The sequence below is a fragment of the Sarcophilus harrisii genome, chromosome 2 (assembly GCF_902635505.1).
Source record: "Sarcophilus harrisii chromosome 2, mSarHar1.11, whole genome shotgun sequence".
NCBI lineage: Eukaryota > Metazoa > Chordata > Mammalia > Dasyuromorphia > Dasyuridae > Sarcophilus > Sarcophilus harrisii.
In genome coordinates, this window is record NC_045427.1 from 55337341 (window position 1) to 55351122 (window position 13782).

Genomic DNA, 13782 nt, shown 5'->3' on the forward strand with positions numbered 1-13782 from the left:
GCACTTAATAAATGTTTATTGATTGATTTACTGACCAGGGAGTATAGAACCTGTGCAACAGAGATGGGAGGGAGTAGTAAAGAATGGCCAAGTCAAAATCAATTTGAGGATGACGATTTAAAAGAGTACAATAGATCTGCTCATCAGGAATTTATTCGTGACCTTTGGAGAAAAAAATCTCAGTGTCATAATCAGTGTGGAAGGCAAAATATATGAGGAAATGGAAGCATTGGGTAGAAAATATTTGAAAGAACTTTAGTAATAAAAGGATGGAGATAGCACAGGAGCTGGAGAGGTTAAAAGAATCAAAGGAAGGTTTTTTTTTTCCTTAAAAGATTGAGAAAACTATTCATACGCAGTGTGCAGGCAGAGAAGCGAAGGGAAAAGGGGAGGTTAGAGAAACATGAGAGAGAACCAATGACAGGTCCAGGTCCTAGAATTAAACAAGAAGAGAATAGGCTCAAAGGTACAAGTCTCAGTGATGTCTATGGATTCTCCTTCTATGACCAGGGAAGGAAAAAAAGAATCGTGCAATGATGTTGAAAAGTTTTTATGGAACAGGGAAGAATGGCTGAAGGAATTCAGGCCAGATGGGCTAAATAATACTCAGGAAGGCTTGCCATCCCCTGTAAATGTGGAGGAAGAGAGAGAAGGAAAGGTTGGGAACAAGTACTATGGCAAACATTCTTAGATCATGTAGAAGACATTCCAGTATCGGGACACATTATTCCAGAATTCTCTCTGCTGAGATGCTCATTCTGTACTTTTTATGACATCCCCAGGAACTGCTGTGATTTCAGCTCCAGAGAGTCTCATGTCAGCCTTTTTTTACACACCTTCAGTACCTCTAATCACTCTGACCATCAAACCCTCATCCCTTGTCTCACTTTTTATTTTGTCTTACCAACTACTTTTTTCTTCAACTAGATTCTTCTATTGTTTCTTCTTAGTCTTTCACTTTCTTCTGTTCCTCTCTTGTCTATTTCTTGGATACTTAAAGCACCAACACTTCTCCTTTGATTTTTCAAGTTCTCCCATTTTATCCTCTTTCCAAATTCAATCTCGCCTCCACAGTTTCAAAATCCTCCAACTTCAAATAACCTTCATAGCTGGTTCTCTTCCTCATCAACTCAAACCCTTTTCCCATGTAATCCACTGTTTCAGAAAAGGGAAAACAATGAAGGTACCCTTCCCGGGCACCTTGGGGAAGGATGGAGAAACAGAAAACTTGCCTATCCTTCACCCAAGGCAGCCTTCTAGTCCTCAATAGTGCTGTGCTTTTGACTACTATGAGTTGGAGAGCCAACCAAGAAATTCATTCTTAGCCTGTTCGGCCATTTTTTTTATCAGCAAACAACATTTATTTTTTGATCCTTGAATCCTTAAAATATTTGTAACAATAGCTTGCATTTATATAGTGCTTTTGAGATTTGCAAAGCACTGTACACTTGACCATTTTTAAACTAAGACAGGTGGTTAAATGACCTGCCTAGCGTCACAGGATTACTACAAGTGTCAGGGATGGAATTTGAATGCAGAGATTTCTGACTCCAGAGCATCTTTCCTCTGGCTCAGTACAGAATCATTTGGGCTTTATATTTGCTCTGTGCTTCTTTCTGTATTTAATCAGCCAGGATAGTTATAAGAATCTTCCTGAAGTCAGGGTCAGAAAAGTCCTGGGTTCGAAGCAATCCCTGAGCACAAGTTTTCATTTCCTCTTTCTTTAGAAAGGATAGACTACTTGGAGAAGTCAAGTGGCAGAATCGATGAAAGGCTGGCTCAGCAAGCAGGAAACCTGAATTCAAATCCCGATTTATTTCACCTCTCCCAATCACAATTCTCAGTCACAGAATCAGTAAGCACTATTGCCAGGCACTGTGCTAAGCATTGGGAAATAAAATCTTGTATTCCAAATATCCTTCTCTTGTCCCCTCTACCCTCTCAATGATCTCTCAATCTAATGGGGGAGACAGCAAACTATTCAGCATAAACAGGAAATAAAAGGCAAGACACTTCCCACAGAAGGCAGAATTTTGGTTAATTCTTGGAAGAATTTGATAGGTAGCTATGAGGAAAGAGATTGTTGCAGGCATGGGGTCAGAAAGAACAAACACCTGGAGCTGAGTCTTTTTTTTTTTTTTGGTGAAACAGCAAGAATGTCAGGGACTCGATCAAATAGCATGTTGAAGGGAGCAAAGTATAACAAGATCCAGTGTTACCAAATCAAAAAATTGTGTCAAAGTGTAAAAGGGGAGAAGATGGAAACCTATATTATAAATTGCTTTCAATGCCAAGCAGAGAATTTTGTATTTGATCCTAGAAGTGGCAGGGAGCCACTGAAATTTAGTAAGAAGGAGAGAGACAGGATTGGACCTTCACCTTGGGAAAATCACTACATGGAGGATACACTGGAATGGGCAGAGAGTTAAAGAGAGAGACTCACCAGCAATTATTGCAATAATTTAGACATGAGGTGATAAAGGCCTACACTAGAATGGTCAGTGCCTGAAGAAAAAAAAGGGGTGTATCTGAGGATATTACAGAGGGGAGATCGACAAGCTTGACAATGTCCTAGATGTGAGGAAGGGGGGGCAGAAGATAATGAAAAGTCAAGATATATGGTACCCTCAACTGATATAGGAAAGTCTGAAGAGAGGACTTAGGTGAAAAGACACACTTGTTTGTTATGCCCAAATGCATACCCTTTGAGCCAGCAATGTCTCTACTGGATCTCTATTCAGAAGAGATCATAAAAAAGGGGAAAGGACCCACATGTGCAAAAATGTTTGTGGCAGCCCGTTTGTAGGGTAAAGGAACTGGAAACTCAGTGGATGCCCATCAGTTGGGTAATGGCTAAATAAGTTATGGTATATGAATGTCATGGAATATTATTATTCTAGAAGAAATCATCAGCAGGATGATTTCAAAAAAGCTTGGAAAGATTTAACATGAACTGATGCTGAATGAAGTGAGGAGAATCAAGAGAACATTGTAACAAGATTATGTGATGAACAAATAGGATAGACTTGAGTCTTTTCAACAATGAATACAATAAGCAAGAGACTGGTGATACAAAGTGCATCTACATCCAAAAAGAGAACTATGAAGACTAATGTGGATCAAAGCATAGTATTTTCACTATTTGGGGGGTGGAGAGTGTTTCTCAGGTTTTCCCCTTTTGATCTGAATTTTGTGCAACATGATGAACATAGAAATGTTTAGAATAATTGCACACACTTAACCTATATAAGATTGCTTGCTTTCCTGGGAGGGTAAAGGGGAGGGGGAAGTAGAGAAAGAGAAATTTGGAACACAAGGTTTTGCAAAGGTGAATGTTGACAACTATCTGCATGTATTTGGAAAAATAAAATGCCATTAAAAAAGAAAAAAATGTTCAGAGTAAGTTTAAAAAGAGTTGTTTTGAACATATTGAGTTTAAAATGTCTGCGAGGAATCTAGTCTCAGGTATCTGAAAGGCAGTTGCTGGAGATGCAAGATTGGGAGCAGGAGATGGTAATTATTAACTCTATGGAAATTGAAGAGATCATCAAGTACAAAAGCAGCAGCCCAGATCCAAGTTCTGTGGGATATCCAGAGTTTAATAGGTATGATCTAGAAGAGGAACCCACAAAGGAGATAGAGAAGGAAGAGTCAGCAGGCAGAGGTAGAAGAACCAGGAAAGAGTGATGTGCAGATATAGAGGAGAAAATTTCGAGGTGGCTGATCCAACAGTGTCAGAGAGGTACAAAAGATTGAGGACCGTCTATGGCAATTCCAGATCAGTCTTGAAGGCCACTAACACACATAATAGTAAAGGAATTCCTTACCAAAAGCACCTCATGTCACTGACATCAGAGGTCCAGTCCCCATCTATATAGTTGTCTGTATATAATAATACCATTATTATTAATGGTATAGGGAGAGAAACATCATTTTATGGATTTCAGATCCTTGATGTGATTGACTTTGTGTTCCCACATAAGTGATACTAATGAACATATTCAAGAATCTGACTGTGTCAGGTACATCCCTAAGAACTCTCTCTGTGCTTACCATAGATAAAAATCAAACATAGCTTTATATTTGTCGAGGTCAGCTTTCTCACCTTTCTTCTTGAAGACCTTGTAGAAATCTTGAGAACTCTATTAAGAAACAGTGGATAATGTATAACCTATATTGGATTGCTTGCCATCTTGGGGAGGAGAGATGGGAAGGAGAAAAGGAGAAAAATGTGGACCTTGAAATCTTATTTAAAAAAGAATGTTGAAAATTGTCTTTACATGCAATTGGGAAAAATAGTATTTAAAATATTTGTATTATATATAGTATATGTATAATATAAATACAGTAAATATAGTAATACTATTTTCTAAAGAAATTTTTAAAAATCAGTGGATGCAGAATTCTAAGAGGCACCTTCCCATCACAAAGCAAGCTTTCACTAGAAATATCTTAGAGTACTGGCTTTTACAACAGTAATGAGCTCTTCAAAGGATGGGGTAAAGACCACATAACTATACTTTTTCAAGTGCTCCAAGGCTTTATTACATAGATCAACAATTGATTTACTTAGCGGCTACTGTGTACAAGGCATCTTAAGAAATTACAAGTAAAATGGTCTCTGCCCTCAAAAAGTTTACAACCTAATGGGAAACACAACACTGGTTATGAAAATAAAAACTTTAGATGGTGATAAGTTAAATATTGATAAGAAAATGTTAAATAAAAAATTCAAGGGTAAATAAATTGAAAACAGCAACAGAACAAAGAGTTTTTAGCTTTTTAAGAATGGTTTGAGGAGGGGCAGTAAGGTGATACAGTCGATGGAGCACCAGCCCTGAAGTCAGGAGGACCTAAGTTCAAATGTGGTGTCAGATACAACATTTCCCAGCTGTGTGAAACTTGGGAAGTCACTTAACCCCAGTTGCCTCAGCAAAAAATAAAAAACGGTTTGAGAAAAGAAATGGGACTTGAGCTGAATGCTAAAAAATGGTAGGAATCTAGATAGAAGAGAAGAAAAGGATGAGATGTTTGGGGCACACTGAATAAGTTGGATTAAAGTAGAAGAGTAGAAACTTATGAAAAATCAAGTTTCAGATGGTGGAAAGTTTGGACACATAGGCAATGGATAATTATTGAGTTTTTTTAAGGATTTCGCAAATATCAAAGGCTTTGGTAAGAAGATGAAAAAGTATCGCTGCCCAAAATGGGGAGCCAAAAGCTTGGGTACAAGAGCAGTCAACATGTTCTTCCTTGAGGACCGGCTCCACTTGGATTCTCCATTGTGTGCTCCTTTCCTCCCATTAGCTTGCAATGTGAATCATATTTACATTCCTAGAATCAGTTACTAAGTTTCCCTTTAGCCTTTGTAGCACAGCATTTGACACAGAGTAAATTTTATTGATGGGCTAAAAAGTGACAAACTTTCCAAAAGCATTATTACTACATACACTAACACTTATTAAGGAGGAAACGGTGGCCAAACGAGACGCCGTGTAACCGCATGTCTGACTGATCTCAGGTCTCCCCTGAAGCTCACGCGCCCTGCGGCCCCCGCCCGCCTAACTTTTCTCACTTACACACGTACATCCCCACACAGGTTTGCTACAGCTCAGCCTTTCCTGCTCGGGCTCTCTCCCGAAGGTCAGGAGGCGCAGCAAGGGCTAACCCAGTACTATTTAATCGGACTTTCTCCAGTCCCTGGGCATCTGGATCAGACCAGTCCTTTAGAGGGGCTCTCTGGGCGCCAGTCTCCGGCAGGACTTAATGGGGGCCAGGCACAGTAAGCAGGCTCTCTAAGGCCCCCGCCGGAAGCCCTCATCCTAACGGGACGGCGCTGCACAGAGTTTGGGGGCACCTTCGGACGCCGAGCAGAGAAAAGGCCCATCACTGACCAAAATCGTGCAATGGGCTGCCTTTGGGGTTTAACTGCTTCGGGGATCTTCATTTTTACAGGCAGAGGCGGCTCTGACCCCTACGGAAGTGGAGGCGGGCGGCCCCTGAGGTGACTCCGGCCACGGTCCCCTCGGCAAACGGCGGAGCGGGGATTAGCATCTAGGGGCTAGACGGGCCTAGAACTCCTCAAACCTAGAACAAGGCCCTAAAGCAAACCCTGGGGGGAGGGGCCGGGGCGGACACGCCCCCTCCGCCGGGGGGGGGGGCGCGCTCGGGCCGGACCCGACCACCTGGGGTTCCCCTTCCCAGCGGGGGGTCTGAAGGGGAGCTCCCCCGGCCCCACGGACAGGGACCCCCCCCGACTCTCTCTCTCTGCCGCTTGCGCAGCGGGAGGACAAGACCAAAGGAGAGGAGAGGCAGCCACTCGGGCCCGGGAGGTGCGAGGGGGCGTATTTTAAACTTTTTTTCTTTGGAGGACCCCTCAGCCCTCCTCTACACAAGCTGAAGCGGGGCCCGGGAGCGCTGCCTCCCCTCCCGCCGCTTCGGCCTCCTCTCCTACGGCCGGTCACGCACGCACGGCCCGCGCCTGCCACCGCGCACGCGCACTCCTTTCTCTTCGCTCTCCCTCCCCCCCCCACCTTCCAGCCCCCGCGTTAGAACCGTAACGGCCGATCGGCTGGCTACGTGTCTCACCGTCCCCGCGACCCGCCGCTACCGCCAGCGCCATCTTCTACCGGCGACCAGCCGGCTCCGAAGCACGTGTCGGGGGGAGGGGGCGGGGGACAGGGGGCGGAGTAAGACTTACTTAAGGTCCCGCCCCCTGTCCCATTCGGACACGCCCACCAGGGCCCCGGGGGCGGGGAGGAAACACGTGCGTCGCGTCGTCGGAGGCGGAGCTAAAAGGCAATCCCGACATGCCCCGGGGAAGGCGAGTAGGCCCACGACAATGGAGGCCAAGGCGGCGCCTGCGGTGCTGCGAGTGAGGCGGAAGCGCGGCGCGGATCCCGCCGAGGCGCTCGTCCTCTCGTGTAAACGGCTGCGGAGCGGGGCCTCCGAAGAGGGGGCGGTGGCCCCGGAAGCGGGGCCCGTGGAGGAGAACGTCTTCAAACTGGCGGCCACCGTGTCCTCCCAGGTAGCGGCGCCCGGCGGGCCGGCGCCCTCTCAGCCATCCCCCGGGCTCGGGCCGCCCCGAGCGGGGCCCGGCCTCCGCCCCCGTCAGCCGCGCCTGCCGGGATCTGGCCTTTGTCGCTTCTCCGAAAAGCGAGATGATTAATGGGAGGGTTTTTCAGAAGCCAGAGACTGGCCCCGCACCTGGCGTTTGTTAAATGACCTTCGCCCCAGATCACCCCCCCTCCCCCCCCAGTGCTGGGCAGATGCTCCCGGACGGGAAGAGAAACGCTACGTGACAAGTGTCTGTCTGGCATTTTCGGGGACGAGACACGGTTTGGAAAGTCATCTAACAGCCATTTATTATGAAACGTACCTAACGCGTATGAGGCTCTGCCTGCAAAACCCATCGCGGGAATAGGCCCGGGCTCAGAATGTTATTGTCTCTTAGGGAAAGAGGAACGCGGGGTCTCGGGAAGGCGCCGAGACGGGAGGGCAGGGGGACCGGCCCTGGATTCTGGGGCGCCTCCGTGTTCGCACCCAGCCGTGGTGTTCGGGAGCCTCCCTGTGTCCCCTCTGGACAGTGAGGATGTCGAGGGTGCTCATTCTCTCCCCTCTCCTCCCTTAGGACGAGCCTGTTCAGAAGTATGTCCGAGAGGCCATCACCCGAGAGAAAGCCACCAGAGCCCTGACTCCTTCACTGGAAAGTCACCAGAGAATCCGCCAGGAGCTCCTCGCGGCAAAGCAGATGAGCCGGCAGGACGACCGCTACCGCCTGGTCTCCAGGCACCGGGCCCCCTGTGTGCAGGTAGGGGCCACCCTGCTGGCCGGGGAAGCTGCCAAGGGGATGGAACAGGACGGGCTGACCCCCGAGGCCGCCAAACCAGCGGCCCCAAAAGGAAGCAACATGGCGGGCGTCCTGGCCTCCTCTGTGGAAGAATTCCAGCTTTTTGACATCATTCAAGAGGACCTCGCTGAGAAAGAGACTCTCTCTATTCCCGCCTCCGAGGTAAAGTGCTTGAGACGGCACCGGGTTTTCAGTTGTGTCTGACTCTTCAGAGGCCCCTTCTGGGGTTTTCTTGACAAAGATACTGGACCGGTTTGTCCCTTCTTTGGTGGTTTAAGGTTTAACAAAGGGTAAGTGACTTGGCCAGTGTTTGAGGTAGGATTTGAACTCTGGTCTTCCTGACTTCAAGGCTGGTGCTCTATCCACTGCGCCACCCAGCTGCCCTAACTTCTGTGGGCTGTGGCTGCTTCCAGGAGCAGCCTGTGGAGAGCAGTGCCCAGATAAACCCAGGTCATAACAGCAATAGTTAGTGGTGAGCAGACATAACCAAATGTATCCATTAACGTAGAAAAGCTTCGTAGTGACCAGGCCCCAGTTCAACAAGGGACTTTTCCGGCTTGGTTTAGGGTACTCCCATCACTAAAGAAGAGACACCACAGAATTAGGGCCGGAGGTGACAGAAGCATGGCTGGGGAATGCTGCATGTAGTATGGCGTGCCCTCATCAGAGAAGGGGCGGGGCTCTGTGAGCAAAGCAGAATTGAATAAGCTCAGGAGAAAAATGAGATATCAAAGTTAGAGAATCCACCCAAAATGTTCGTAGGGTCTATTGGTGCTGATCTGTGGCAGAGCATTCTAAGCTCGTTTTGCTCTGATCAGCCACCGTACCATGTGATGTCATTTTTGGCCCTTCGAGAATGAAGGACAGCAACCAATCAACCAAAATTAGGTCAGAACTTTTGGATGAGTGGTTAGTTTTACAGAACTAATTCTTTGTTCCTTTTTTTAAAAGAGCTTGTTATTTTTCAAGTAATAAGTATTTTTTATACTTTTCTCGCTCCAAACTGCCCTCACTACCACCAATTGAGCAAAATTTTCTGAAGTGAAAACTAGCAAAATCCCTCACTACCTAGACTCATAGTTTGATAAAATAAATCCTTATGTTGGTCATATGAAAATGTGTGTCTCTTTTAAGCCTACCATCTTTGCAGGCGGTGAATAGTATGTTTCATTTTCATTCTTTTGGACTCATGGGTTATTTCATTGATCAGAGTTCTAAAGTCTTTATCATGTTATCAGTGTATAAAGTTATTTTCCTAATTCTGCTTACTTTGCTCTCCTTCAATTCATAAAGGCTTTCTTCCCTTTTAAAAACAAAAATTCGTTGTTATAAGGGGTAATCTCTCTCTTTTTTTTTTTTTTTTTAATAACTTTTTTTGCCAGAACCCATGCCAGGGTAATTTTTTACAATATTACCCCTTGCACTCACTTCTGTTCCGATTTTTCCCCTCCCTCCACCCCCTCCCCAAGATGAGAAGCAGTCCTACACATATTAAAGAGGTTACAGTATTTCCTAGATACAATATATGTGTGCAGAACCGAACAGTTCTCTTGTTGCTGAGGGAGAATTGGATTCAGAAGGTATACATAACCCGGGAGGAAAAACAAAAATGCAAACAGTTTACATTCATTTCCTAGTGAGGGGTAATCTCTTGTAGGGGCTAGAGAAAGGAATGTAGTAAGGAAACATATAGGTAATAATATGAGATAGCAATAAAACTTTATTCTAAAAAATAGGAAATAATGTAATTATCGTGGACATTAGAATCATGGGAAAGACGAAAACCAAAAAAATGTATAATGCTATTTGAATTACTTTGTTTCTGGGATGAAAAGGTAAATTGTAGGTGGTTTTTCATTCACTTTGATCTATTGAGGTTCTTGGCATGTCATGTATGTTAACCATTCTTTTGTATTTTCCTCATAGAAATCTGATCCAGATGTGATACTTTGTAATTCAGTAAAGATGATTCGTGAGCGGCTATCAATTTCCAAGGATGGGAAAGGAACTGAGCACCGAGAGAAGGACGATGATTATGTCTATGACATTTACTATATGGAGACACTTACCTCAGGATGGATTGAAAGCATCCTCTCTGTGCAACCATACAGTCAGGAGTGGGAGCTGGTAAGGCAGAGGCAGCATGGGTGCAGGCTTAGGTGGACCCTGAGAGCAGGAACTTATGTGTTGTTCCAAGGCTTGTTGTAAGGATAAAAGGAGATAACTCTTGCAAAGTGCTTTGCAAGCCTTAAAGCGCTCTGTAATTGCTGGCTATTATTGCATTTATTTTCTCCAGTAATAATTTGCATCCTTAAATGTTTGTATTTTACTCATTTTTCTCTAGGTTTGAGAACACAATCTTTATTTTAAATCACCTGAAAAAAACTTGTAAAGCAGCATTTCTGCAGTTCAAAACTTTAGTCCTTTTTGACTTTCTTGCATTGGGACAATAGAAATGTGTTATAAGATTTAGTCTAGGAAGGTCCCCTGAATAGCATCTAGTCCAGGAATCCTTAACCTGGAATTGGTAAATTTTTGTTTTTCTGTTTTTAAATATTTGGTTTACTTGAATTCTATTGTAATCCTGTGAATTTAAGAATATTATTCTGAAATGAGGTCCACAAACTTTACGAGATTATCAAAGGCAATAGACTAAGGAACCCCTGGTCTGGTCCAGCAGTCTGATTCCACAGAAAGGGGAACAAGCTCTAGGGGAAATGGTTTGGCCAAGGTCACAGAGCTAATAACTAGGAAGCAGCAGAAGTAGGATTAAAATTTAAGCCCTCTGACACCCCCACTCCCAGTGCAGCAGGGCTGGTTCTGCTGTGCTTAGACTAGGTAAATTTTTTTTTCTTTGTTTTTTTTTTGTTTGTTTGTTTGTTTTTTTCAAAAAGAGATTGTGGTTTGTGATTTCCTGGTACCCTCTGACTTTGACTGTGTTTGTATTGAGATGAGCAGGTAGCTGATGATCATCAAGCAGAGGAGATTGACGATGATGATGAAGATGAGAACAGTGAGAATCACTGGCGTAATGAGTACCCCGACGAAGAAGAAGGAAGCAGTGACAGAGCGAGCACCAGAGGTTAATCATAATAAGAGGTCACATTTACCTAGCACTTGGGTATAGTCACCATGAATCAGTGATCTAGCACCTTTCACTTGCCTCCTCTGGGCTAGTGCTCTGTACTACACACTGTAGATAGAGACAGTAGGACATGATGGTTAGAATACAACTGACTCTGTGACCAGTATTTATTAAGTACCTACTGTGTGCCAAGCACTGTGGTAAACAGGGAAACAAAGCAGAGGGTGGCAGGAGAGAGAGCCAGTCAGAGAAGTCCCATAATCATACAGCTAGGTGAGAAAGGAGATGTCTGAACTGAGCTCTCTTCTATGGGAACTTGGAATTGGGGCGGGGGGGGGGGGGGGGGGGGGGGGGGGGGGGGGGGGGGGGGGGGGGGAGGGGGGAGGGATGAAGCACAGAGTTCCTAATGAGGTAGAATCCAAGGACTGATTTTATAGCAATGAAGTTATCCCAAGGGCATAGTCGATCCCAAAGTGGTACAACCAGATCAGAAATGAGGAATAAGTCTGAGCCTGTTACTTCTTTAAAATTACTTGTAAGTTATTGTAAGGTTTAAGTGAGTTGTATAGTTTTTTTTAAGCTGTAAAAGCATCAATTTTTGAATTGTTGAATTATAAAGAAACTTTGTTTCTATTCCTATAAGGACAAAACCACAAACTGGTCATCTGTGGATATCTTTTACAAGTGTCTGGTTCATCTATTCTCATTCTTTTTCTAGGATCTGATGAAGAATATGGCAGCTTTAGTGACGAGGAAAGTAGTGTCATCAGACCCAAGAAGTGGAACAAATATCCCTATGATGTGCTGAAAGAGTTTGAGTATGACAGCTCTCAGGACTTGGATTCAGATTGAGGGATACTCAAGCATTCACCAGTTGCCTGGAACAAGACCTTTGGCAGCTCTGGCCATAGGCATCATATGCCTTTTTGCTATTGACCCTGTTCCAGTATCATAACTCACCTTGAAAGGGGAAAGGATTATAAGAAAAACACGCTTCTGGGATATTTGATCCTCCAGTCAAACTCTGGCCTCCAGATAATTTTGTGCTGCTGGAAAAGGAAAAACCTATATAAAAAAGCAGAGCTCTTTTACCTCTGTCTGCAGTATTACCTATTGGTTTGGGAAGAAAATCCTCTTTCACGACACTGCCAGAAAATATTTTCTTTTCCCTAATCTTTATTTTAGCCCTTTAAATTTTCCTTCTTCTGTTTGAAGAGCTGACTTTACATGTTCAAATATACAGCTTTCTTAATATTGAATCTTAATTGAATAATTGAAGATAAGCTACCTTTTGAAGCCAATAAATATGGATATCACTAATGTGCTTCAGAGGAAAAGATTGATCTTCCCCAACTTCCGTACTGCTGCTGGAGGCGGGTCATGATTTATGCTGCTGAACTGAGGCCTTTGTGAGCTCTAGTGTTAAAGGCACAAACAACTGCAAAAGGCTGCACTGATAGTATACACTTTATTAACAAAGACATATGCATGTTCACTAAGGTGGTTTCCAGTTGTAAAGATGTTACAGTGAAAATGATCCATATTGATGCTTTCCCATTTCCCATCTGTGGCCTTATTTTGATCCTGCTTGTAGTTAGGGGTCCTTTGATGGAAATGCCAAGAAAGCTATATGTATGTATGTATATATGTGAATTTGATGCACTGATTGTATTAAAAATTATTTTGGAACATGGAAGAAAATATTCCTTAAACTCTTCAATATCACATGTCACCTCTCCTTCCCTAAAGTTAGCAATGAAATAGCAATGATCAAGTGTGGTCTATTTTGTTTTCCCTTGAGAAAGGTTATGGGCAAGCTTTCACCAAAAGGAAAATCAGAAACAATGGTTTCATAAGCATAAGTTGTGTAACTGAGTATATATTACAAGTGAATTTACTCAGATCCCCCCTTTAAAACCACAGCTGCCTTTATTCCAGTTTGTCAAAGCACCACTGAATGTAATAATTGGAAGCTCCAGCCCAAAGTCATTCTGTAGAGAAAACAATCCCAAGCAGATGCAACAGCCAGATTGCACAGGTTAATAGCTGACTTCCAATCCATTGTCCCCCAGACAAAAACGACAAATTATCTAGTTCATTTTAAGTCTAACTGGTCTCAGGCCATAATTAAGAAATTGAACTTGGAAAGAAACTTTCTCCTGACATCTTTTTTAGTTTCAGAGGCATCTACCATTCTGCCCAAATTGCCTTCTTTAGGATGGTAATAACTAACTCAACATGAAGTCAGGGATTAAACTGAGTTAACAATATAAGACTTACCATTAGTTATGACTTTATAAATTCTGTAGAGGAAAGATCAAGAACATGCTTCACTTCTGAGGTTTTCCTAATGTAAAAATGGATGTATGCATCTTTATAAGAGGTGAAACTAGAGATTAAAATTCAATTAATTCTATTAATCCCACCACTGAGCAACAATGATATAAAAGGAAGTCCTGTTCCCTACTTTGTACTCGCAAATGAAATGCTCCAACTGTGCTTCCCTGCCTTTGGTTCTGGTTAAATCCTTTAAATTATACCTGCACAAGAAATGAAACCTTGCAAAGACACTACTGGTTAGGCTGATTAGCTACATCAAAGGCCTCTGGAAGCCAAGAACTAGATTATGGATCCAGATCTTGTGACTTCAAATCCAGGGGCCCTTTCTTCTTGGCAATACTGCCAGACAAGCAGCACCTGTGATATGGGGGAAGAAACACTGAATTTAGAATGAAAAGACACTTTGGAATCCTAGCTCAGCTATTTAACACTTTATCTATAGGTTCCAGTTTTCCCAAGGCCTCATCTCTCAGCTTCATTTATTTCTTCAATTACAAAATGAGAGGGG

The 13782-nt window shown here is 43.7% G+C and overlaps 2 protein-coding genes across 4 annotated transcripts in view; one reads left to right on the forward strand and one right to left on the reverse strand.

The window, feature by feature from the left end:
* PRMT7 (protein arginine methyltransferase 7) overlaps positions 1 to 6719 on the reverse strand; it is a 67461-nt gene extending 60742 nt beyond the window's left edge. Inside the window, exon 1 of one of the 3 annotated variants that reach the window (XM_023495069.2) lies at positions 6701 to 6719. Coding sequence is in view for 1 of the 3 variants with exons in the window: in XM_031950215.1 (XP_031806075.1) it covers positions 6589 to 6622 (34 nt within the window). In the remaining 2 variants the exon portion in view is untranslated. Of the gene's footprint in view, positions 1 to 5894; positions 6142 to 6588; positions 6668 to 6700 lie in introns of those variants that run through there. The other 2 variants (XM_031950215.1, XM_003758441.4) reach the window with 2 other exon arrangements.
* A 30-nt stretch (positions 6720 to 6749) lies between these two features.
* Positions 6750 to 12978, forward strand: SLC7A6OS (solute carrier family 7 member 6 opposite strand). The gene is made up of 5 exons (XM_003758450.4): positions 6750 to 7027; positions 7631 to 8011; positions 9776 to 9976; positions 10808 to 10931; positions 11653 to 12978. Exons 1-5 carry the CDS (start codon positions 6842 to 6844, stop codon positions 11784 to 11786), a joined length of 1026 nt encoding a protein of 341 aa, XP_003758498.1. The 5' UTR covers positions 6750 to 6841; the 3' UTR covers positions 11787 to 12978.
* Positions 12979 to 13782: the final 804 nt, after the last annotated feature.